The 26,144-nt window shown below is 51.7% G+C and overlaps 1 protein-coding gene across 2 annotated transcripts in view; it reads left to right on the top strand.

Annotated features, from left to right (window-relative positions):
* Positions 1-20,491, top strand: part of Adamts14 (ADAM metallopeptidase with thrombospondin type 1 motif 14) — a 74,100-nt gene extending 53,609 nt beyond the window's left edge. For both annotated transcript variants that reach the window (XM_037199630.1, XM_028886166.2), the window contains exons 12-22: positions 74-249; positions 3,703-3,836; positions 4,186-4,309; positions 5,622-5,702; positions 8,793-8,956; positions 12,101-12,269; positions 13,080-13,212; positions 14,926-15,133; positions 16,427-16,556; positions 17,313-17,423; positions 19,353-20,491. In XM_037199630.1, the coding sequence (XP_037055525.1) occupies positions 74-249; positions 3,703-3,836; positions 4,186-4,309; positions 5,622-5,702; positions 8,793-8,956; positions 12,101-12,269; positions 13,080-13,212; positions 14,926-15,133; positions 16,427-16,556; positions 17,313-17,423; positions 19,353-19,828 (1,906 nt within the window). In that variant the 3' untranslated portion in view covers positions 19,829-20,491. The remainder of the gene's footprint in view (positions 1-73; positions 250-3,702; positions 3,837-4,185; positions 4,310-5,621; positions 5,703-8,792; positions 8,957-12,100; positions 12,270-13,079; positions 13,213-14,925; positions 15,134-16,426; positions 16,557-17,312; positions 17,424-19,352) is intronic.
* Positions 20,492-26,144: the final 5,653 nt, after the last annotated feature.

Raw genomic sequence — 26,144 nt, 5'->3', positions numbered from 1 at the left:
GTCTCACGTAGGAAGCTTCCCTCTTCCCAGCCTTCCCGGCCAGCCAGATCACCTGGTCTCTCTGCCACTGCAGTCCAGCCTACGGAGGCCGCCCATGCACAGGGCCCATGTTTGAGTACCAGATCTGCAACAGTGAGGACTGTCCTGGGCCCTACGAGGACTTCCGGGCCCAGCAGTGTGCCAAGCGCAACTCCTACTATATCCACCAGAATGCCAAGCACAGCTGGCTGCCCTACGAGCCTGAAGACGGTGAGTGGCCCTGCCCTGCCCGGCTCTTGAGCGTGTGCCCGTTCCCACTCTCCTACCTCTGGAGGCATGAGGACCTGGGGTTGCCACAGGGAGCTGGTGGGCAGACTCACCCAAGTCCTTTGGGTAGGCCTGTGTGTCCCATACTTCTGGAGTCACCATCACCATTGAGGCCATCCCCGGTTGGTGCACATATAAGGCAAGCAGCTTGCAGAGGCGGGGACTTTCTCTCCAGGGATGCTGATAGCCGGCCGGTGTCCTTCAGATATTTTTCATTCCCTGTATAAAAAGGCATCTGCCCTAGAAAGGAGACGACAGGGAACATTTAAGTTAGCCAGATGTGGTGGCGCACACCTTTAATCTCAGCACTCAGGAGGCAGAGGCAGGCGGATCTCTGTGAGTTGAATGGCAGCCTGGTCTGTAAGGTGAGTTCTAAGCCAGTCAGAGATATGTAATGAGACACTGTCTCAACAAATGAGAGAGAGAGAGAGAGAGAGAGAGAGAGAGAGAGAGAGAGAGAGAGAGAGAGAGAGAGAGAATGAATGAGAGAGAAGCAAAGGCTTAGTTCACTTCTTGGAGTTTAGGGGTCCAGAAGAGCTTCAACCCACTACAGGCCACGCGTCTAGGTGTCATGGGTCAGGCATCCCTTTGGCAGTTGCTGAAGGTCATTTGAAAGGCAGGAGGGTGGGAACTGGAGGATCCTCATGTTCCTCCACCCCAGGCTGCCCTAGGTAGACACAGGCCTTAGGGCTTGGAGGGTCTGATGCTAGGACCACACTGAGGCCAACACTAGTCGTTTCATGCATGCCCAGTGAGAGCTCCTCCTGCAGCATTAGACCAGGAATGGCCAGGCTGCCTGGCTCTTGTGGCCTGAGGCTGGCAGGGCTTTGCTGCTTCGGTGATTTCCACCTATTGGACCCCAGGCATCTCCTGTGAGAACAGTGGCTTCCCAAGCCCAAATTGACCTCAGCGCCCTGAGCTCCTGGGCTCCGGCTAATGGCAGATTCCTCAGGTTGCAAGGGACTTTCTGAAGTCTTGCCAGTCCCAGACTTCCCAGCAGTATCCCTTGCAGGAGTGGGCAAGAGCTTCCTTCTGCTTGGATTCCTCCCACTCTGGGGAGCTCACCACTCCTTAGCCTCTGTTAGCTGCCCAGACACCTGGCTGCTGGGTCCACTGGAAGGACCCTGCTTTCTCATCTGGAGGTAAAGCTCTCAGACTCAGACCCCATCAGGAATCTGAGTCTCAAGCAGGCTTTCTAAAGTGGCCTTAGACGTTGTAACTTCAAACTGGAGTCCTGTGTGAGGGAAGCAAGAAGTGACCTGGTGCCTCGGGAGCTTGGAGAGAGGAGCAGACGCTGCAGGGCTCCTCAGGATGGGCTTCGGCAAGGGCTGGCTTTGAATGCCTTGCAGGTCCACTGGGAAGGCAAAGAAGCAGAGAGGCCTGGGCAGGCAGGGCAAGAAGGTCAAGGAACAGCTGGACCTCAGGCTTTCCCAGGACTTCAGACCAATTCCAGGAAGTGAGCTAAAGCCCCCAACCTCACTTTTTCTAAGAAACACTGCGAGTGTTTATATGTTCTCTGCAGCTTCCTTTTTAGGACATGATTAGCCGGGAGAGAGAAGGGAACATTTCGTTTTGGGACATACAGTTCTCCTACGGGTGTGCCCAGCTGCGAGACCCAAGTGACTTCGCAGTTAGAAACTTGGCTGAACCATTCCATGGGTGGCCTTAAGCAATTTACCCAGCCTCTGGTCCTGTGTTTCCTCTGTGGTGGTAGAGTCTGGGCTGGGGTGTGGCTCAGTGGCAGAGCACTTGCCTAGCATGCGTGAGACCCTAGGTTTGATTCCCAGTACCGCTCAGAGGAGGAAAAAAAAAAAAAAGAGCCGAGAAGGTAATCTAGTTGTAAAGTGTTTGCCTTGCAAATATGTGAAGTTGAGTGATTCCATATTAAAAAAGATAAGTCTGGGGCTCAGAGGTTAAGAACACCGACTGCTCTTCCAGAGGACTCAGGTTTGATTCCCAGCACCACATGGTGGCTAACATTAGTCTGTAACTCCAGTTCCAGGGGGATCTGATGCCCTTTTCTGGCCTCCATGGGCACTGCACACGCATGGTGTACAGATATGCATGCAGGCAAAATACCTATATACATAAAAAATTAAAAATAAGCCTTTAAATTTGTTTAAAACAGATCAATCTAGGCACAATGGCATATACTTGTAATCCCATCACAAGGGAGACAGAGAAAGTTGAGTCTCTGGGGTTTACTAGCCAGCTAGCACACTCCAGATCCAATGAGAGACCCTGCCTCAGAGAACAAGGTAGGGACTAGGAAGTTACTCCGTAAATAAAGGGCTCATAATCATGAGGACCTGAGTTTGGATCCCTGGGACCCACATAAAAGCCGGGCACAGTGGCACACATCTATCTATAATCCCAGTACTGGTGGGGATGGGCAGGGACAGACCGATCCCAGCCAAATCAGTGAAGCCCGGGTTCCATGACAGTGAACCACCCTCTGTCTCTCAATATTAGATGGTGAATGACTGAGGAAGATACCTGATGCCCTTTCATTTCTGACCTCCACATACTTATACATTCATACATGTGCATACAACACATATACATACATACAAACCCAAAGTGATAGCTCTTGAGCAAACACTAAGGTTGTGTTCTAGTGTGTGTGTGTTGGGGGGAGGGTAACTGTAAGTCGTCCATGTTCCTCTAAGTAACCCCTCACTGATGTTCACATAAGTGACCCTAATTAAACTCATTGGGTCACTAAAAAAGTAAGTGTACATCCCATAATGCTAGAACCTTCCTCACTCGGATGTTGAAATATGAAAGATGAATCAAGTCATCATGACAAGCATTTACTATTGTTTCTCAAAGGCGTGAAAGGGCTTTGGGAGGATCTGGTATCCGGTGAGCATCTGCTAGGTTGGTGCATATATACATACATATGTGTGTGTGTGTATGTGTGTGTGTGTGTGTGTGTGTGTGTGATTTATTTTTAGTTGTGTGTGCACACACTCATGAGAGCGAATGTGCTTGCAAGGTACCCACAGAGACCAGAAGGTGTCACATCCCCTGGAGCTCGGATCACAGTTGGTTGTTAGCGGCCCCTCCTGGGTGCTGAGACTTGAACTCAGGTCCGCTGGAAGAGCAGCAAGCATTCTTAACCACTGAGCTGTTTCTCTAGCCCTAGGTGTTGGCTTATGATTGGTAGTTTGTCAATCGGTTTTTCTCGGTCAACCTGATAATACATTTTAACTGATCGGCGGGCGGTCTCAGGTCACAAGACCAATCCATAAATGCCACAGCAAGGCTCTTAAACCCATCCCCCAGTCAGAGCTCCTACCACTGCCCGGGAGCTTAGCCCTGGACTCCTTGGCTGAACCAGATGCTGATGGCGTCCTGAACCAGTGGGGCTTAGCAGTGTCTGTCTCCTCACAGATGCCCAGAAATGCGAGCTCATTTGCCAGTCTGCAGACACTGGAGATGTGGTATTTATGAACCAAGTGGTCCATGATGGAACGCGCTGCAGCTACCGGGACCCTTACAGTGTCTGTGCTCGCGGCGAGTGTGTGGTGGGTACCCCCGAGGGCTGTTTATACTCTGCTGGCTTACGGGGCCTGGAGGGCTGGCTGCCCTACCATGTTTTGGTTCCCCGGATGTTAGGTATGGCTCACCTGCCACACCTAAGGACGGCTAGGGCTGCTGCAGAGGGGTCCCTTTCTGTCCTACACCATTAGGCAAAAGAGGTGATTTGAGACCTCATTAATTACCACACTGGGTGAAGACTTCACCTGGGTCACAGGGTGAATTTGGGGGGAGTTCTCATGGGCCGGGGCCAGGGGTCTCAGGAGGGAGCCAGGGGGCCTGCAGCGAGGTGGAGGCAGGGGAGCCTCCTCCTCCTGACCTCACCTCCACCCCCAGCCCTTTGGTTGTGACAAAGAAGTGGGATCCATGAAGGCGGATGACAAATGCGGTGTCTGCGGTGGGGACAACTCTCACTGCAGGACCGTGAAGGGGACGCTGGGGAAGGCCTCCAAGCAGGCGGGTAAGCATGGCTGGCTCCTTGACCAGCGCTGGGGAGGGGAGGGTTCTGGAACCTGTCTGCTGACCTTCTCAGGCTGCATGTGGTTGGTCCCTTCTCTTCTGGCATGCTAGCATTGACTCAGAGCCCAGGAGCTCAAAAAGCTTTTTTTTTCTTTTTTCTGTTTATTTATTTATTTATTTATTTATTTATTTATTTATTTATTTATTCATTCATTCATTCATTCATTCATTCATTCATTCATTCATTCATTCACTCACTCATTCATTCATTCATTCATTCATTCATTTTTTTGGTTAGGTAACATGGTTAGGTAACATGGGAGGACATATACTCAGCCTGTAATGATTTAATATTATGTGTGCATTTGGCGGGGGGGACCCCAAGGGTATCCCGCCAGTGCAGGGAAACATGCTGGGCAGATGCACGCCAGTGATACACAACCCAGACTGCACCCACATGGAGAGTTTATTATAATAGAGAGATAAAGAGGCAGAGAGGCAGAAAGAGGGAGACAGAGAGAAAGGAGGGGCTGGGAAATAGATGGAGTTTTCCCTTTAAAAGAGACTTTTTATGTCAGGACACAGGGTGGCGCCAAGGGGCGGGATCAGATTGTTAACACAGCCATCTCTTTGACCCTGGGCCTTTTGGTGGGAGTGAGGAGTCAGACAGTATTAATGGCATGGCCATGACTGGACTGCTTATTTTCTATTCTCATTTGAAAAACAAATTCTGGGACGTCGTTTTCTGCTTTGAGTTTCTGGTACCCTGAGTTCTGTCATTTCCACCTCCATCCTTAGCAAACTCTCTCGAGAAGAGGACCGGTACTCCTGTACAGGTCTGAGTGGAGTCAGTCTGGTCCTCTTGGAGGAGTTTACAGCTTTGCCTCGCCCTTTGAAGCAGGGGAAGGCTGGACCAAGAGAGGCTTGTTTCCAAGCTTTGGGTCAGCCCAAGAGAGCCATGTAGGGTCTTCACGGCTGATGTCATCTACATCCCTGCAGTCGCTTAGGGAGCCAAGAGGGGGAGGGAGAATTAGAAAAGAAAACAGAAAAGGAGGCTGTGAATGGGAAATAAAAAGCAACTTACCTGTGCGGACATCAGTGTACACAGGAGTGACCTTAGAGGGCGCTTGGAGACACAGCATCTCATGTGCCCTCCCCTAATTTCCAGCCAAGGATGTTTCCTTGTTCTGAAAGTTTCTACGATTGAGAAGTTCTAGTGTTCCCGGTGGTGTGGGGTGAGGTGGGCGGGGTGCTGAGCAGGGAGCCCCCCTCTCAGGACTCTCTTTGCTTTTCTGGATGCCCCTGGATGGCAGCCGCTCTCAAACAGGTCCAGATCCCGGCAGGTGCCCGGCACATTCAGATCGAGTTGCTGGAGAAGGCGCCCCACCGCATTGGTGAGTGCCGAGTGCATTGGTGAGTGCCGTGTATGGGGGAGGATCGGGCGGGTCCCAGAGAGCAGGTGGGACCTCACAGACTTAGATAAAGGCAGACAACCCTTTTTAATTCTTAAATCGATGCTGAATGGATCAACTGTCCCATAGCTCAAATTCCTGAAGGTCTAAAGGGGAACGTAGTAAATTCCATTTAAAAACGCCCATTCCTCAGGGCTGGCTTCTTCCCACTAAGAACAGCTACTGTTCGAATTTCTTATGTGAGCAGACGGCTTCTAAAGAAAAGTCAGGTTCACAGAAGGGCTCAGGCAACTCCTGCTTCATGGCACACCGCCGAGAATGTAAGGGTGAGAAGCAACAGTTGTTACAGGACCTCAGTTCTGTGGCCATGGCCATGGCTGACTCAGCTGGGTGGTTCTTCTACTGGGTGCCTGAACCCCAACAGGTAAACACTGGCAGCTGGTGGGTCGGTTGGGAGCTACTTGGCCTAGGAAGTGTGGAGATGGTATTGGCAGTCGGCTGAGCCATGACTGACCCCCAACAAGCAAATCCAGGGATAGTCATTGGATATTTGTCCCGTGGCCATCTGCAGTAGCAAGAGAAGGGGGGGGGGTGCTCCCAGGGTGGTAGCGCTCTGCAAGCCTCCACATTGTTTCCTAACATTGCATTGACCCAAGTCATGTGGCCAAGGTCCTGGGTCCAGTGGTTAGGGACACACTTCGTGTTTCCTCATGGAGGAAGTGGTAAATCACAGGGTTAGGAGGAGTGGACAACCATTTCTGCCGTCCACCCTATGGGCCCGGTGTCCCTATTCTAATGCTGTTTAAACAGTTACTAGACAAGGTGTAATGGTTACACCAACCCGAAGCCAAGACACATTGGAGATTGGGTCCCCAGAGGCTGGGAGGATGGCTCAGTGGGCAGAGTGTTTGTCATGCACACATGAGGACCTGGGCAGTAGCTGTGTGTGCCTGTAATCATCGCATTCGAGCAGTCGGCGCCAAAGATCCTTGGAGCCGGACCCAGCTGAATTTCTGAGCCTCGTGCTCAGCTAGAGACCCTGTCTCGAAAATAAGTAAAGACATAAATATGGTAGAGTGACTGAGGAAGACTGTGATGAAGATTCCTGGCCTCCATGTTACACCACACACATATACACAAACATGTACATATGTGAAAAACGTGTGCATGTACACACACACACACACACACACACACACACACACACACACACACACACACAAATTAGAACCCCCTAAACAGATTAAACTTTAAAAGTCAAGGTCAGACTTAGTGGTGGTAGTGATGCACACCTTTTATCCCAATACCCGGAAGACAGAAGCAGATGGATCCCTGTGAGTTCAAGGCCAGCCTGGTTTACATAGCAAATTCCAGGCTAGCCAGGGGTACATAGTGAGACCTCTCCCAAAATAAAACAAAATAAACATTCAAGTTAAGAGCCATTAAGATGGCTCCATAGGTAAAGGCTCTTGTCACACAAGCTGAAGACCACAATTTGATCCCTGGAAACCATGCTAAGAGGTGGAAGAAAACTGACTCCACAAAGTTGTCCTTTGACCCCACACATAGGTCATCACGCATGCTCCCCTCACCAATAATAATAAATAAACATTTTTTTTCAATTTTTAAAGTTCCTGTTAAGACATTAATGCAATATGAAAGATGTTTTTATTATTTGGTTTGCTTTGGTTTTTACTGAAATGAAATTGGCAGTCAAAAAAAAATAAGCATATCCAAAAGAGATTCCTCTATAAAATCATCCCATAGATCCGCGGTGGTAGGGCCTGTGTGTGGGAGAGGTGGGATGAATGCTTATGTGTGCTGGGGTTCTTTTGGGGTGGCGGACGTCTTCTGAGCTTACACATGGATGATGATTGAGTGTGCTAAACCACCCCTGGGTTGCACACTTTAATCGGGTGAATTACACGGTGTGGATTGCATCTCGCTTGCAAACCCAAGAGCTCAGTTTGGAACCCAGCCTGGCAGCTGTGGGCAGCAGCTGCTTCTGCTTCAGGGGGTGCCTGTGTTTTCCAATATCAGTCTCTGCTCAGACCCCCTCGTGGAGAGTCTGTAGGCTACAGTATCTCTGTGGCACGTCCCAGAGGCCTTTTCAGCCTCTTCGGCTACCAAGTCGTACCGCTTTCCACTTATCCATCACAAACACTAACATGAAACGCCATGTTTCTTGGCAAGCTCGGCTATCACAAAAATGTTTCCAATCATCGTTTTAGATTATTATTGGTAATATGAGACGCTTCAGGCTTCCTGGAGCTGTCTCTTTCTAGCGCAGCTGCGGTGGATCCCACTCTTGGGCTTTGAGGGCACCTGAAAGGCCATAACTCATCCATGCAGTGACCACAGGGAAACTGAGGCCTGGGGTCCATTCAGGGCCTTCTCTGGGCTCTTAGTCACTCATGGGGGATGAGGCAGAACTATCCTGGGTCCTAATCTCCCAACACCAGCATCATGCCTTTGTCGTTTCTATGGCAACAGTGGCAGTAACTGGTACCTATCACAGGTTACAGAGTCTGTTACATACATGAGTTCCTTTCATTGCCTGGGATGGTGTGTGTGTGTGTGTGTGTGTGTGTGTGTGTGTGTGTGTGTGTGTGTGTGTGTGTTGAGGACTATTGTAAGAGCTACCAACCCTGGGTGCTGGCTACAGTGATCAGTCTCACTTTTGAGAAGGGAAAAACTGAGACTGCCCAGGGACAAAGGGACTTCCCTGTGACTAGCTTCCTCTCCTGTGCTCTGGGCTTTGCTATGGATCCTACAGGGACAGCAACATCCCTGAGGGCTGGGCTTTTGGAAGAAGGTTAAACTGAGTCATAACTACAGGTGGCCATTCGTCAGTGTGGAAGAAGAGAAGGAGTGATACAGGATTGGTGGTGTACATCTGGGCCCAGAGGCAGGACAGGTGTGCAGAGGGCTTCTAGGTGGTCCTGATGGGAGAGCTCAGGGGGAGAAGTAGATGAGGAACCCGAGGAGGGGCCTCCTGGGAAAGCCTTGAATGTCAGAGTCATGGGCCTCTGTAGAGGGGAATAGAAAACTCTGCCCCTCTCCCCTGGCCAGCGGTGAAGAACCACGTGACCGGAAACTTCATCCTCAGCCCCAAGGGCAAGGAGGCCTTTACCAGGACCTTCAATGCACTGGGCCTGGAGTGGGAGCACGCAGCAGAGGACACCAAGGACAGCCTGAAGACCAGTGGGCCCCTGCCTGAAGCCATCGACGTCCTGGTGAGCCTCCTTGCCTGCGGTGGCCTTTCCTGTCCTTTGTGGCCACTTTCTGGTCCATTTTAAAATGGCCTCCCCCAGGTGTGTGGGAGGCCGAATGCAGCGGTTATGTGTTCCTTTGCATGGGGTGAGAAGTGGGGTCTGGAAGGGCGCTCTGTGAAGCTAGGGCTAGGCTAGTTCATGTGCCCTCACAGTATCCCTCAGCATCCACGTGCACTGTGACATGGTAATAGATGTGTGAGGACTAAGGTGGTTTTTGGACCTTTACGGCAGCTGTCCTGAAGGGACTGTGGCAGTGCCAGCCTCTGAGAAGGGGACAGGGCCCTTTTCCTAACTGAGGCCCATTGCTGCCCATACTCCCTAGGCCAGGGCTCATGGAGCAGGAATTGGTAATTCCTCAGACTGGTTTACAAAAGCTTTGTGCCCTTGTCATCAGCCTGACCTGACAACAGGGGCCTTGGATGGGCTGTGTTCCTGGTATTGCCCTCAATGGTCAGTGGTGTTCTGGAGGGCAAATTCTGAGGCTGCTGGTGTGAGAGTTCCCTCTAATGCATCCTTTCCATTCACCTTGTGTTTGTGGCCATCCTTGTGTGTGTCTGGAGCCAGCTGGTGTTTGCTCAGGGTACAAATAGTCTCAACAATGATGCTGAGTCAACACGACCTTCACGTAGAAAAGGTTGAGGTTCTACCTCATGCCATATACAAACAACTCAAGGTAGATGAAAGGCCCAAATGGAAGAGTGGTAGTCTGATGCTGGGTGGCGGTGGCGGCGGCGGCAGCGGCGGCGGCGCAGGCCTTTAATCCCAGTACTTGGGAGGCAGAGGCAGGAGGATCTCTGTGAGTTTAAGGCCAGCCTGGTCTACAGAGTGAGTTCCAGGATGGGCTTCAAAACTACACAGAGAAACTCTGTCTCAAAAAACAAAACAAAAAAGAGTGGTAGCCTGTAACACTTAGAAGGAAATGGGTAAAATTTCATGACCCTCTGTTCTTCAGTAACAAGACAAGCAACAAAAGGAATAGATGTACAGCATTAGACTTCATCAACCTGGGGACATTTGTGCATTAAAGGACATTGTCCAGATGTAAGAAGAGAGGCCATCAAGATGGTTCCTGCTTCAGGGCACTTGGTGCCAATGCCAAGCCTGATGACCTGACCTCAGTGTCCAGAGTTCACATGGTGGAGGGAGAGAACTCACTTCCTCAGCTTGTCCTCTGACTTTCATACTCACACCAGGGCATTTACCCCTTCCCCAGTCCTGCCCTCAAATAATTTTTTTAAAAAAAGTAAGAAGTAAAAATGACCAGGCATGGTGGCACACATCTATAATCCCAGCACTTGGGAGGTGGGTCACATGAGTCTTTGTCTTTAAAAAGAAGAAGAAGAAGAAGAAGAAGAAGAAGAAGAAGAAGAAGAAGAAGAAGAAGAAGAAGAAGAAGAAGAAGAAGAAGAAGAAAGAAGAAGAAGAAGAAGAAGGAAGAAGAAGAAGAAGAAGAAGAAGAAGAAGAAGAAGAAGAAGAAGAAGAAGAAGAAGAAGAAGAAGAAGAAAAAAGAGAGAGGAAGGGAAAGGGGGAGATGTCGCTCAGCTGGTAGAAAGCTTGCCTAGAGTGCAGGGGTGAACCTCCATGCCTGGTCTATGGTACTGAGGATGGAGCCTGGTCTACAGAATGAGTTCAAGGCCTATGTAGGCAATGTGAGACCCAAGAAGAAGGCGGGGGTGGGGTGGGGTGGGGTGGGGGGAGCTGTGGAGAGGAAGAGGAGGAAAGAGGGAACGTTAAAAAGGTTGCTCACTGTCCCCATTACTCATCTGTCATGTGGCTGCATGCGTGGGGAGAGATCTACCCCCACCCCACTCCCCTGCCTCAAGTGGGAGAGCTGGCCCTGACATCATAAGAGGGAGAGAGCTGTCCCTGTCCCTCATCAGCTGCAGCACTTGGGAGCATGGCCCCTACACCTCAATTGAGCAACACAGTAGAGCTGGCCATGAAGGTGTAGGTGTGGGAGAGCGACCCTGAGGATGTAAAAGCTGAAGAACTGGCCCCGCCCCTTGCTCATCTCTGCAAGGGGTGAACTCGCCAGGACAATGCTGGTGAGTTCACCCTGGTGAAGACAGGGGAGAGATGGCGGGCTAACCAACCTTGCAACTACCCAGGCCCAGAACCAGGATTATATATTGTCTCACCCCAGCATCCATCCCACCTGTGATCTGCTGGAGCACAGGTGTGTGTGTGGGGGGGGAGGGGGAGCATGGCTCCTACAGACCCAGGGCTATAGGATCTACATGACACAGGGCAGCAACAGGACATCCAGGAAGAGTCCCAGTGAGGACCCAGTGTCAATACCATAGCAGAGACCAGGCAGGGGCCTCAAACCCAACCAAGATTCTTTGCAATTAACAACGCCTGCATGTAAAGATGTATGGATAAAGGGGTTTGCTGCGTGATTTACTGTGTCACACTGTAGCTTCCATGACGAGATTTTCCCTCTCTTCCTTTTTTTTTTTTTAATTTTATTTTGGGGTGGGAGAGGTTGCAGGGGCAGAGGGCAGATTCGAGGGGGTGGGAGATGGGTGGGATTGGGATGCATGATGTGAAAGACACAAAGAATAAATTTTTTAAAAAAGTTAAAAAAAAAAAAAGTCACTCACTGGCAGCCTGCTCAAGTCAGACAGTTTGGATGCCAAAGACTTGGGCCTAGGGTCTTCCTCTCCTCTGGATGCAGGTCTTTGGGGGAGAGAATGGCTCATGGCCTGGTCCTGGCTGCTCTTGGGTTTGATACATAGCAGGTGTTTATTCCAGGGAATGGGAGTTTGTACTAAGTACTGAACAATCGCTGGGCTGCACACTTGAATAGGGTGGATTACATGCTGTGGACTGTGTCTCAATTACAACCCAAGAGCTCACTTCGGAACCCGGTGGCTGTGGGCAGTGGCTGTTTCTGCTCCAGGTGGTGGCTATGATTCCCCGCCCCCCTCCTGTGTCAATCTGTGTTTAGACTCCCTCATGGGGAGGGTTTGTAGGCTACAGTATCACTGAGACATGTCCCAGGCCCTCTGCCTAGTCCCCAGCGTATTCCTGACCCCCTTGGACCCCACTGGACCTGCTTCTGTCTCGGGCCCTGCACTGCCTCCTTCTTGTCTTCCCCTCAGGTGCTGCCTCCGGCGGAGGGTAAGCCCCGAGGTAGCCTGGCCTACAAGTACGTCATCCACGAGGACCTGCTGCCCCTCATCGGCAGCAACAACGTGCTCCTGGAAGAGACGGACACCTATGAGTGGGCTCTCAAGAGCTGGTCCCCTTGCAGCAAGGCCTGTGGAGGAGGTATCCGCTGTTGGGAGTCCTACAGTTCCTTGTGGGGAGCGGTGGGGGTGGGGGAGAACAGATCAGAGACTCTGGGTGGGGGACTCAGGAAGAAGCGTCTCCATTTGAGGTGGGTTCTTTTTTTTTTTTTTTTTTTTTTTGGTTTTTCGAGACAGGGTTTCTCTGTGTAGCTTTGGCGCCTTTCCTGGATCTCGCCTGTAGACCAGGCTAGCCTCGAACTCACAGAGATCCACCTGCCTCTGCCTCCCGAGTGCTGGGATTAAAGGCATGCGCCACCACCGCTCGGCTTGAGGTGGGTTCTTGTCTCAGTGTCTCCTTGATGATCTCCCCATGCCTAGAAACCTTTCTGAGCAGGGCATTGGGTGGAGCCGGGGCTTCCAAGAGCTGGCTGCAGGGCAGGTTGTCTGTTCAGCTGTCCGAAGCCACTTTGCCCTTCACCAGGGCTGGCAGAGGGAAGAGTCCTATAGAAAGTTACTTGTGGCCGAGCGGTGGTGGCGCATGCCTTTAATCTCAGCACTCGGGAGGCAGAGGCAGGCGGATCTCTGTGAGTTCGAGGCTAGCCTGGTCTACAGGCGAGATCCAGGAAAGGCGCCAAAGCTACACAGAGAAAAACAATAAATAAATAAATAAATAAATAAATAAATAAATAAATAAATAAATAATAAATAAAAAGTCACTTGTGTAGGACAGAGTGCTGGGACAAGGAGGGGAAGAGGCTCTCTAGAAAGTCCCCCCCCCCAGGACAAGAACAGGTCAGGAGGTCTGGAACAGAAGGCCTCCAGCTGGCCCACAGCAGCCTGACCTTTGCAGGAATCCAGTTCACTAAATATGGCTGCCGGCGCCGCCGGGACCACCACATGGTGCAGCGGCACCTGTGTGACCACAAAAAGAGGCCCAAGCCTATTCGACGGCGATGTAACCACCACCCGTGTCCCCAGCCCACGTGAGTGTTCGGATCCCTGCCTCTCTCCACCCTGGCCCATGAGGACAGTAGCTGGAGTTGCTACGCCAGCACTTTCTCACGCACAAAGCCTACAACCAGGTCTTTGGGGGGCGCATGGCTGGCACTGTGGCCACCCTCCATGGCCAGCCATCCCTGTTGGGTTTCGTCACTGCCAATCTCCACTGCCCCAAAGAGGAAGGCACCCCACCTGGTTTTCCCCAACTGGCATTCTTTGAATGATAGAGCCTGGGCTTTGTCTTGGTGAGGCAGGGGGTTCCTAACTCAGGCAAGAATGCTATCTACCACCTTTTCCCTACCTGGGGGTCCAGCCCCCCACCATGGCTAATCCCTGGTTAAGATTCCCTAGCCTGAGGAACAGGCTGTTCAGAGCCCAAGGTCGTGTTCTTAGGATTATTCAGAAGAGTCTGAAGGGAGGTACTTGAGCTGGGCTTAAGAACTCCAGGTTGCTCCCCTCAGCCTGGGGCGGTGCTGCCCAGGGACCCCCAGAGAGGTGGGGGTCGCTGCTTGGCAGGAAACTGCAAAGGGTCTTCTTCACATTCTTGCTTCCCTGGGAGTGTCCCCCGGCTGGGGACAGGGGTACCCTGAGCCTGGGGGTTCTCCAGGGCTGGGCATGTGATGGGGCCGGGATGGGAACTGATAGCCAGCACTGGTCCACTGTGATACCCTGGTGCACACTCAGGCCAGGACAGAATGTCACCCCTGTCTGTGTCCCTGCCCCCGTTAGTTTATGCTGTCATCCATAGGACTTCCTACAACTGGGATCATGAGGCGTGCATGCAGGACTGTCTAGGATTCGGGGTGAGGGTGGGGCTATTCCCCAACCAATCTGAGGGCTTGCTGGGTGATTTTCTTTCTTCTCTTGCCTCTCCCTCCTTCTTTTTCCCTCCCCCTCCTCTTCAACTCTCTCTCTCCCTTTCCCATCTCTGGGGTGTGTGTGTGTGTGTGTGTGTGTGTGTGTGTGTGTGTGTGTGTGTGTGTGTGTTTAGCAACCCAGGCCAGCTTCCAACTCTCAGCCATCCTCTTGCTTCAGCCTCCCAAGTGCTGAGATTACAGGCATATGCCACCACACCTGGCAGGATTTGTCCTTTAAAGAGAAGGGTTGACTTTGAGAATGTGCCTCCCCCCACCAGTTAGCTAAAAGACAAGGAGTGGGGGGCCCCTTTCCTCTACCCCTGGAATGCCTACACTGTTACCTAACTCATCCCTGGCTCTGCAGCTGAGAAGTTTGCAGACCCCTCCCCCACCCCCGCTATAGAGCTGCGGGTGCTGAAGTCCCACGGGTGCTGAGAGCAAGCCTGGTCACACTCTTGTCCCCACCAGAGGGGACGGCCACAAGAAGGGTGGCTGTGGTGTGTTTGCGGGCACCCTGGAGTCTCAGCCTCCGGTACAGTTCCTTCATATGGTAGCTCTGAACTCTTTATGGCGTGCTAGAGCAAACGCGATGAAAAGATGGGGGAGAAACTGAGGCTCGGTGGAGTTCATGGCCGCCCAAGGACACTTGAGGGGCCAGGATTTAAATAGGTACCTTTCCCTTACCCAAGGAGACAGCAAGCGAGACTAGCGACCTCCCCCGGGGTCGGCTAACGAGGCAGCAGCCTTCCGAAGCACATGCCTTCTCTGGTGGGATGCAGCGCCAAGGGCAAGCGTCCCTGTGCTCCAGTCTCCCTCCACCTCTGTCCTGTCTGTCTCCAGGTGGGTGGCCGAAGAGTGGGGTGCCTGCAGCCGGAGCTGCGGGAAGCTGGGGCTGCAGACCCGGGGAGTACAGTGCCTACTGCCCCTCTCCAACGGCACCCGCAAGGCCATGCCAGCCAAGGCTTGCCTAGGTAACCGGCCAGAGGCCAAGAGGCCATGCCTCCGTGTGCCCTGCCCAGCCCAGTGGCGGACGGGAGCCTGGTCCCAGGTGAGTGATCCTTGCAGAGGGGGTGGAAGCATGTGGGACAGAAGTGGGTGTGGCGAGGGGAGGAGTCTGAGTTCCGATACACCCGTGGGCGGAGTTTCCGGGCCCACCGTTGAGCTGACATTTCTCAGGTGGAAGGAGAGCAGCCCTCAGGCACGCTGTGCGTGATGGTTCTTCATGAAACTCCTGCCTCCATTCTCACCTCTTCACGCCTCCCGTGTCAGAGAGGAACAAATTAAGGCACGTCCTTACGTTCCAGAGATATTTACTGAGCAACAACTGTATGCCGGATGTTATTCAGGGAAAGCTGGAAGTCCAGTATTACTGGACAGGCAGGCCTCTCACCCTCATGGAGCTTTCAGATCAGTGAGGGAACAAACAAGGCAGTGACAGGTGTTACACACCACAGCCGGACCTGCAAGGGTTACAGAGGATGTGACAGGCACACGGGAGGAGGAGCTATGCGTTCCCTGGTTCCCTTTGGTTCTTAGGTCTTGATCAACGGTCATAGGTCCCAGTCCAAGTTCCTCCCCATCCTGCTAGGAGAGGCTGTAGGAAGTACCTAGAGTGGCCCAGTCACACTGGGTGATAGGACTTCCCCAGGGACCCTGCCCCCCCCCCAGTGCCCCTCAGTCCGTTTATCACAGTCAGGAGTGTGTCAGATACAAGGAAAGGAGGTGGGTGGCATTGATACACACACAGAGGTCCGTTTGCCTTCTCTCCTTGAGTGATGCCTCTCCTGGGAGGAAGACCCCGAGGACACACCCTTGTAAATCAGTGTTGGATTAAAGGAGCCCCCAACATTATTGAAGGTCTGGCCCCCAACTCTCCTGGTTCACAGAGTTGGAGACGGAGCCAGTGTGGCAGCCAGTGCCACAATCCAGGCTCCTGCAAGCCCCAGGTCATGTCACGTGGTTAAGTCAGAGTTAGAGGAGCCCGCCTGAGTGAAACATAAAATAGGTGAGAATCGGGCATAGAGCAGAGCCGGCGAACACAGGTTGCGGTGGATGGAATCGGGGGTCCCAGAAGACCTCTCCTGAGTCGTGTTCACAGTTCAAGTTGTGGAAAGAGCTGGGGAGTCCCAAGCTTGGGGAGCGCTCTTCATACTGGCTCAGGAGAACCTGACGGTGGCAGGGTCCTGGTGAGGCCACAGGCCTTGCGCGCGCCCATCTGATCCAGTGAAGGCAAAGCAACCTTCTTGGTACTTTCTGTCGCCGAGTTCACTGCCCCCTCTTCTCTCTCCCCTACCCACCCGCCCCTGGCACTGTGGCGCCTGGCCTTCCTGCTCCTGTACAGTGCTCTGCCACCTGTGGAGAGGGCATCCAGCAGCGGCAGGTGGTGTGCCGGAACATCTCCAATGCCCTCGGGCAGTGCGAGGGAGTCAAGCCAGACACGGTGCAGGTCTGCAGCCTGCCTGCCTGCAGAGGTGAGCAGATAGGATGCGGGAGGCCCAGCCCAATCCTCTGGCCGTGACCACGCAGCAGCAGCAGCACGTATCCTGGCCCTTTGAAAGTCCAAAGACGGGTTGAGCATCCCCAATCCAAAGTCCAAAATGCTTCCCGATCCAGAACTTTTGGAGCGCCGGCCGGCATGCAGCCGCAGATGGAAGATTCCATTCCTGACTGCATAGGATATGTTGCGATCAAAATAGAATACCCAGTTAGCCAGCATCCTTGAGGGTAAAAAGACCTTCCCAGCCCCTTCCACTTTGATATACAAACCTCATTTCACTTCCCGAATCATTTAAAACATTGTACAAAATTCCCTGCACACTTTATGTGTAAGAAACAAATGGGGCCATCAAGATGGCTCAGCAGAGAAGGGCACTTGCTACCAAACCTGATGACCGAGTTCAGTCTCCGTGGAGATTCTCCCTCCACAGGGTGGAAGTAGAGAACTGACCGTCCAAACTGTTCTCTGACCTCTGCCCATGCTTGGGGCACACATACCCATGCTTGTACACACACAACAAAATATAAATACATGAACAAAAAAAGAAAGAAAGGAACCCATGCACCCATGTTTAGACGTGGGTCTCATCTCCAAGAGTCCTCATCAAGTCTGTAGAAGTATTCCAAATCCCAGGAGAAATTATTAGAATTGGAGTGCTTCTGGTCCCAAGCATTCTGGATAAGAGATGCCCACCGGTGTGTGCATACTACAGCTCTGTCTCTGTTCACAGGAGCTCTCCAGAACTCTACAGTGAAGGCTGAGGTCCAGGACCCTGTGACCAAAGTGGGACACTGGGAACCCCAATCCAGACCCCTGACCCCCATGAACAGGACTTCAACAAGTAAGCATAGCTGTGGGCCCTTCCCCTCCCCCAACCTTGCAGGGTTTGGAGCCTGACAATGGAACAGACCTAATGCCTACCTGCCTGGGTGGCCTCAGAGAGTATGAATGATGCCAGTCTGGTCCATGTCCTCTTCCATGATTGTAGTTGGAACTTTTCCTGTGTCCTGCCTGGTCCTGCAGCCACTCAGACCCAAGCAAACATACAGAGGCTTATATTATTTTCAAACTATGGCCGTGGCAGGCTTCTTGCTAGCTAGCTGTCATATCTTAAATTAACCCATTTCTATAAATCTATACCTTGCCACGTGACTTGTGGCTTACCGGTACTTTACATCTTGCTCCTCCTGGTGGCAGCTAGCAGCATCTCTTCATTCTCCTTTCTCTCTTGGATTTTCCCACCTGGCTCCATCCTGCCCTGCCATAGGCCAATGCAGCTTTATTTGTCAACCAATCAGAGCAACACATATTCACAGCTTACAGAAAGACATCCCGCAGCACACGAGTCCCATTAACCCTGAGAGCTTGGGTTCTAAGTTTGGTGTTATTCCCATGGTGACCAAACTTGATCCAGACTGACAAGAAATCACATAGGCTTTTCTGCTGCAGAGACATTGCCATGCTTGGTGACAAGGTACTGTCCCACCGTTGTGAGGGCGTCCTGTTTTAGAAATCCACAAAGCATGCCCCAGAGTTCTGAATTCTAAAGCCTGTCTGCATCCACCCGTTGGGGATCTGCAGCCATAGATACAAACTGCTTTCCCCAGGGCAGCTGAGAGAATGAACCATGGGAGTGAGCGTCCTCCAATACTGCAGGGAGCTCATCACAGGGGTAGCAATTCATTCCCTCCTGTGGTCTCTCCTTTATGTCTCTGTGAACAAGGACCTGCTGTACTACACTTCCTCCCTAGGTTACCAGAGTCCTCTCTTGGCTCCCTCCAACCGGGGTCAGGCAAGATGAGCTGTAGAAAGAGCAGAATTCAATTCTAGTTAAAGATGTGACCTTATGCAACCCTTTGACCTTTTTGTCCCTCCATCCTCCCCACTCCCCAACCACCCCCCTACACACACACACACACACACACACACACACACACACACACACACACACACACACACACGCAAATTTTTCAAAGCAGAAGCTGATTTGGACTCTGGAGCTTTGGCGCCATCTAGAGGCCACTGGCTTCCATTGTCTCAGCTCCAGAGCCTGCTCTTGATCCCAGCAGTCCTGAGCACCAATTAGTCCAAAGCGGCGCTCTTGCCGTCACGTTTTTTCTCTAAAGAGCTGTGCCTGGACCAATCCTAGCAGCATTTTGGAACACCTCAGCCACAATGTTCTTGCTTGAGATTTAGTGGTAGGGGGTTAATGCTCCACTTGTACCCCGACAAGTGGCTGGAGACTGACCTACAGGTTCGCCTGACCATTGGCTGCAGGGATCATTGGGTGGCTAGGGGAGGCAGGGGCTCCAGCTTCCTCTAGATTCACACTTGGTGGAGTCTAGACTTTCAGGCCCCAGCCCTGACTCCCCAGGCAGAGCTTCCTGATGAAGACAATGTATAACCGAGTATATGGTTGAACCAGACAGAGCCATAGTTCTTGGGTTTCCCCACGCCCTGGAAGTTGTTGGAAGATTTGTTAAAAGAGTGCTGCCCTACTCCAGAGGTTCTGGGGCAGTAGGTCTGCACAGAACCTGACAATTAGCCTCACCATCAAAGTTCCAGTGATGCTGATGCTGGGGGTGGGGTGGGGGCTTTTAGTTTCTCTTCCCTGTGGAAGGGTTCTGTCCTCTTGGGTGGAACTATGACCCCTCTGGAATGAGCTATGTAGCGATTCCAGCCAGGGCAGAAGAAGGAGGAAGGATTGCTGGTGGAGCAAGTCATCGTGTCCTCTTCTGATGGGCATCCCTCTGCCTCGGTGTTTGTGCAGTGGAGCCCTGTGTGGGAGACAGGTCCGTCTTCTGCCAGATGAAGGTACTGGACCGCTACTGCTCCATCCCTGGCTACCACCGCTTGTGCTGTGAATCTTGCACCAAGAAGGCCTCAGGTCCCAGTGCCAGCCTGGACCCACCCCCCGCCTCCTCCACTCCTGGGAGTCTCCTGCCAGAACCCGAGGCCACCCAGGAGGATGTGGAGTCTACAAGGGGGCCAACCAGAGTGGAAGACCATGGGCAAAGCCACCCCACACAGCTGCCAGGGCTGGTGGACAGTCTCTCCTCAGGGACTCAGCATCCCTTCACCTCTCAGATGCTAAGTCCTAGAGCACTGGAGGGCAATTCTCCTGCCACCCCACCCCCTTCGGGCTGGACCCAAGCAGCTGTGCCAGCCTCCGAGGGTCCAGGACAGTCCAGGGAGGAACCGGGACATGGGGTCACCAGCCTTCCTGTTACCTCCCCAGTGACTTGAACCCATCCCTCAGGTCACGTTTACACTCTGCACCCAGTCCCAAGTGACCTTGGCTCAGAGGACACAGACACAGGAGATAGGAAGTAGGCACAGGCTTCCTTTTAAATTATTTGCCCTCTTGTTCTGTTTGGGGCTGTGATGCTCTTGACCCCATGAACAGTGTCGGGGGAAGAGAGAGATCAGGGATTGCCCTAACCGGAAATACCTCAGCCGGAAGAGCTTGGGCTCCACTTCCAAGTAGCTCCTGAGGCCTGGTTCCTCCAGGCTCAGTAAAGCCCCTTCCCACAGCCACTGGGGAGGGTGGGGGTGGGGGAGCTGAAGCTCAGGCAGGGGCCTGTCCGAGATGCTTGCTTGTCCTTGACTTCTGACTGCCAGGGAGACCTGCACAGCCCCCCTCCCTCCAAAGGCAAAGCGGGGCCCGGGGATGTGGAATTGCTCAAAGGCAGGCAGGGGAAAGGAATTCTTCTCAGGCGTGGCCCTTGTCAGCTGAGGGCTGCTCATAACTCCAGGACAGAGATCAGTTCACCTTTGCTGGCTGTGGGGTCACTTTTGTGACTCACACTGTCCCTTGTAGATGTCACTGCTGGTGACTCCAGGTTATATATAGACTGACCTCCCAATCTTTTTTTTTTTTTTTTTTTTTGCTTTTGTTTTTTTGAGACAGGGTTTCTCTGTGTAGCCCTAGCTGTCCTGGATCTCACTCTGTAGACCAGGCTGGCCTCAAACTCACAGAGATCCGCCTGCTTCTGCCTCCCGAGTGCTGGGATTAAAGGCGTGCGCCACCACTGCCTGGCTCTGACCTCCCAATCTTACACCCAAGCCACCAGAGAAAGAGGCCTGGATATATAACTTCAACATCCAGGAGTTTCTCAACTAGGGCTTGACCCCTGGTTGGACCAGGAAATGCAACGTCAGTCACCCCTCGGGCTCGAAGGAGGCCCGGCCTGAAAGGTGACCACCAGGTGATACCAGAGAGATGTCATTTCCCAGACTGTACCCCTCAGCTGTCACTCACTGCTGAGGGCGGCTTCTGCTAGAGTTGGGGGTCTTCCCTTCTGGCTCCAGGTGGCACAGAGTGTGTGATGCTCAGAAGGTCAGGCTGGTGGGTCACAAGTCCTAGAGCCCACTCAGCCGGACCCTGTGGCTGGCCTGGGCAGGATGCCAGCTGCTGCTCCTGGATTGGGGTAGGGAGGACGCCACGGAGCCCAGCTCACCTCCCATGGCCCTCTGGCTCTCAGGAAATGATCTAGCTCCTCACTTGGCAGGGTCAGTGACAGTGGTGCTTATCTGTCCACCTTCCTCAGATGGAGGAAGGGAAGCCTCAGGCCCCTGGCCTGCAAGCTTTGTGGGAAGCAGGGACCCTGGGGACTCTGCGTGCTTTTCCCATGACTGCTCCCCGCTTGGCAGGTGGCTGGGACTACACTGAGTCGGTCCCGTGTGGACCAGCCTGGAGATTCTGATTTTTAAAGTGTTACTTATTTATTAACATTGCCCTCGGTGTTTTGTTTTGGACTCCAAAAGCGTTGCTCCGTGTGTGTGTGTGTGTGTGTGTGTGTGTGTGTGTGTGTGTGTGTGCGCGCGCGCGCACCCAGCAGCTGTAAGATGGTTGCAGGTGAGAACAAATTAGGAAGGGCCACCAAAGGTGCTGACTGGCTCTGGGCAAGCTGCCACGCCAAGGATGGAGACGGCTGGGCAGGTCTCTTTGGGGCCCACGGTAGGATGATTTTTAATAATCAGACCTTTGCTACCCTACAAGGGGTGGGTTCCTTGGAAGGAGGTGACGAAACAGTGTTTCCCTGGAGGGATCAAAGCAGGAGCTGGGTGCCAAGCAGGAGAAAGGGTGGTGGCATCTTATTGGGCAAGAAGGGCTGGCGTGCAACTCACTGTGGGATTTTTAAAGTACCAGTCTGTTGGATTGGATACGGTTCAGTTGGTAGAGTGCTTGCCTGGCATGCGGGAGTCCCTGGGTCCCCAGCACTGCAGAGGTTGGGGGACGGGGAGAAAGAACCCGTCTGTACCTCAGCTTCTGTTAGTAGAGTGCTTTCGTAGTCGCGTGCCTGAGACCCCGGGTTTAATCCCAAGCACTTCTAAGAGAGAGAAGTGCTTGGGTTGTGGGGGAGGGATGGATGATGGAAGAATAATCCATGTCTTACATTGTGTCTGTGTCAGACATCAATAATCTGTTACTACACTGGCTCTTCCCTGACATTTGTGGGACTTTGGCCAAGACTATACAGACCCCCCCCCCACACACACACATACACACACCCCTCCAACCTAGAGTACCTGTCTTTTTTCTGCCAACTTGCAAGGATTTCTCATGCCTGTTCAGACAGTGCAGGCTTCACAGCCAAGTTCCGTCTCCACTGCTGGACAGAATGCTTGCTCCTGAGAGCTGCCTCTTTGTGGACAGCCACATGGGCCTGGGAGTGCACACCTCAGAGGCCTGACCTAGGGAGATGGTGTTAGAGGCCCCAGCTCAGGGTTATTAAACAAGGCAGAGAGACATGATGAACACATGATACATGTCCCCAGCCTGTGCTCACATCAGACATTACCAATCCATCGCTGCACTTTTACTCTGAATTGCTCTGGGCAGTGGCCAGTGGGTCTGTCTAAATGTTATACAACATGAGAAACCTTTGCTCAATAAACATCTGGGTTCCAGGGCCCAAGCAAGGAAGAGGGGCCCAGAAACCAGTCCAAGGGACTTCCAGGGCCACCACATATCCTTGGGGCCCAGAGAGTCCAGGCTGGGCATGAGGCCTCACCAAGGAGTCCTGAGGTCTAGCATTCCTGGGGTCCCTGAGCCCATCTGTACACATGGACAGGGAATGGGGCCAGGGGTGTGACTCAGATGGTAGCATGCTTGCCTGGCATGCTGGCAAGTTTCTGTCAACTTGACATAAACCTAGACATATGTAGGTAAAAGGAATCTGGGTTGAGGAATTATCTCCATCAGACTGGCCTGTGGGCATGTCTGTGGAGTCAATTTTTTGATTAATGATAGGAGAAGGCCCAGCCCCGCTGTGGACAGTTCCACCCCTGAGCAGGTGGTTCTGGGTGGTGTAAGAAAGCTGAATAAGCCAGAAAAACACTTTCCTCCATGGTTCCTGCCTCTGCTTTTATTTGAGTTCCTGCCCTGACTTCCCCAGATGATTGACTGCGATCAGGGCATGTAAGCCAAATAAACCCTTTCATCCCCAAGTGGCTTTGGGTCAGTGTTTTATAGGAACAACAACAACAACAAAAAAAAAAAAAAAAAAAAAAAAAAAGCAAACTAATACATCTAGCAGTCAGGAGACCCTGGGTTCCATCTCCGGCATCACATAATCGAGATGCGGTAGTACATGCCAGTGATCCCAACACTTTGGGACGTGGAATCAGAAGGATCCAAAATTTAAAGTCGTCCAAAGCTATAGGGTTCAAGGCCAGCCTGGGATACAAGAGACCCTACCCCAGAAAGAGATGAAGATGGGGATGGAGGGTGGGGAGATGTGGGGTGGGGGAGCACACTTACTTATCTTGACTCCCTTGCAAACAGCATGACTGAAAAGTGGGCCTATGATAAAGGCCTAACAGGGGTGTCACTGAGCTTCCTACTGTGTGGCTATGACCATAGCTTCCCTTCCTGGGGCCTTAGCTACTGCGCACTAGGCGACTGAGCTGAAGACCCGCCAGGCAGTGGCGCAGCCAAGAGATTTGGGAAGCACCTGGGAACGGCTCCCAGCCCGGAGGCTGCGGGTGCGTGAAGGGATCCTTGAACACGGGGTGTGAGAGGGCTGAGTTCTCCAGAGTGGACAGCCAGGGCCCATAGCAGAGCTGAGGAGGGCTCTTGAACTCCAGGCAAAACCATGAAAACAAGGATGAGAGCTTTTTGCCAAGAATAAGAACCAGGTGTTCCCAGAGTGTCCAGAGCAGCCTCAGCTCTGGTGTTGCAGGTTCAAAACAAGTACTTCAGCCCTCTCCGGGCCTCAGTTGCTTTCTGATCTGTGTGCTGATGAGAAGCATAGGCCACTAGTGCCTGTTAAATGCAACATCCTGCTTAGCACTTTCTATGGATTATCTGAGTCTTCATGGTAAGATCAGGGCTGTTATTATGCACACGTGTAGGGGGCTCATAAGACAACCTCAGCCGTCAGTCCTAGGCTTCCGCCTTGAGAGAGAGACCCTTGCTACCTACTACTTTATGTATCAGAATAGCTAGCCCATGAGCTTCTAGGCATCTCCTGTCTCGCCCATCTCGACATAGAAGTGCCAGGATCACAGATGTTCACTGCTGTGCCTAGCTTTTCGGTGGGTCCTGAGTATCCAAACCCAGGTCACTGAACCATCCCTCAAGCCCACCCATGATTTCTTTAAGCACCTTACCTAATTGTGACAAGAGTATCTACCTCCTAAAAGTTCTGTGTAGATTAAATATTTAAGAATCTAAGATGAAACCGGACTTGGTGGTGCATGCCGCTAGTCCCAGGACACAGGAAATGGAATCAGAAGGATCGAGAGTTCAACAACATGCTCCGGTAGTACATACTGAGTTTGAAGCCAGACTATGGGACAGGCTTCCCTGCCATTGATGAAAATGTTTCTCTGTCCCTTTCTCTTCCATTGACGTGGAACAGGGAGGCAGATGGGGAGCTGATTGTTGAGCAAGCAGACTGGGTGAGAGAAACAGGAACTGGAACATTCCTATGTATGTCCACAGAGCTGTCTTCAGTCTTCATTGTAACACTATCTCGCCATCTCTTTCGATCAGTACTCTCCAAGATGATCAGAATGTTCTAGTAGCAGAATAGGTGAACTTCGGTGATGCAGAGAGACAGTTTGTTTAGAGTAGGTGAGATTTTTAAATTTACATTATTTTTTTTCATTTCATATTCTTCCCCTCCCCCTTAAAAGCTTTTATTACATTTTATTCACTGTGTGTGTGTGTGTGTGTGTGTGTGTGTGTGTGTGTGTGTGTGAGAGAGAGAGAGAGAGAGAGAGAGAGAGAGAGAGAGAGAGAGAGAGAGAGAGAGAGAGTGAGTTTGAGGACACGTGCCAGGACACAGTTGTGGGAGTCAGAGAACTCGCAAGGAGTCTGTTTCTCCTTCTACCATGTAGGTCCTTGGGAATCTAACTCAGGTCGCTAGGCTTGGCAGCAAATGCCCTCACCCACAGAGCTATCTTGCCAGCCCCAGAATTTACTTTTATGTACGGGAGAAACTTTTATAAACAATACACAAAACCACGATGTGGAGAGACTATTGCTTGGAACAGGATTACATCTAGGAATAAAATGGATAAATGTAAGCAATATTAGGACTAGAACAGGCGATCAGCAGTTGTAACAAAATTCACGGTGGGGAGGTAGGCATGGCTCATATTTAGGAATGAAGGGGCTCATCAGGAACTAAGAACAGGACTCTGGTGATAAAGATTCTAATTCTAGAACCTTCTCTCTAGCATATTACATATCTTTAGGTTAGTTCTGGGTTCTTTTGTTGACATGTGACATAGAAATCTATTGCTGTAGCCATGATGCTTATTCCCAGAGAATCATTATACACAATGGGCAGAAGTGGGACCCACCTGACATTGTGCATCAAGGAATAAATATACCAACAGTGTGGTCTCGGGGCAGGACAGGGAATGTAACTCAGTGATGGAATGTACCAGGCTTTTTCTTTTGGGCCACCAGCCATCTCCCAAATCATGACACAGAATTATTAGTTTTGAATGCTCGGCCAAGATTAGGCTCATTTCTGGCTAATTTTTAACTTAAATTAACCTGTTTCTCTTTAGCTACCTTTTGCCTCAGGGCTTTTTACTTTTCTTTCCTTCTGTGTATCTTCCTTTCACTGCGTCTCCTGTCTGGGGCCGCCTGGCTTCTTGCCCTAGGCGAGTTCCTCGCTTCCTCCCTCATCCTCTTCTTTTCCTGAGCCGTGATTCCCCCTCCTATTTATTCTCTCTGCCCGCCAGCCCCACCTCCTCTCCTGCCTAACTATTGGACGGTCAGCTTTTTATCAGACCAATCAGGTGCCTTAGGCAGGCAAGGTGAAACAAACGCAACACATTGTTACAATATTAAATACACGTCCTTACATGTTGAAAAAAATGCAGCATAAACAAATATAACACACCTTTATACAGTTAAAGTAATATTCTGCCACATAAACAAATGTGACATATCTCTGCTTGGTGAAATTAACATTCCACAACAGTAGAGCACTTTTCTAGCAATACACACACACACACACACACACACACACACACACACACACACACACCAAATACATGATCTATCCATGCAGTGGCATATTATTTAGCCTTCAGA

The sequence above is a fragment of the Peromyscus leucopus genome, chromosome 16_21 (genome assembly GCF_004664715.2).
Source record: "Peromyscus leucopus breed LL Stock chromosome 16_21, UCI_PerLeu_2.1, whole genome shotgun sequence".
NCBI classification, from domain to species: Eukaryota; Metazoa; Chordata; class Mammalia; order Rodentia; family Cricetidae; genus Peromyscus; species Peromyscus leucopus.
Note: the sequence above shows the minus strand (reverse complement) of the source record. Positions and strands in the feature narration are given on the sequence as shown.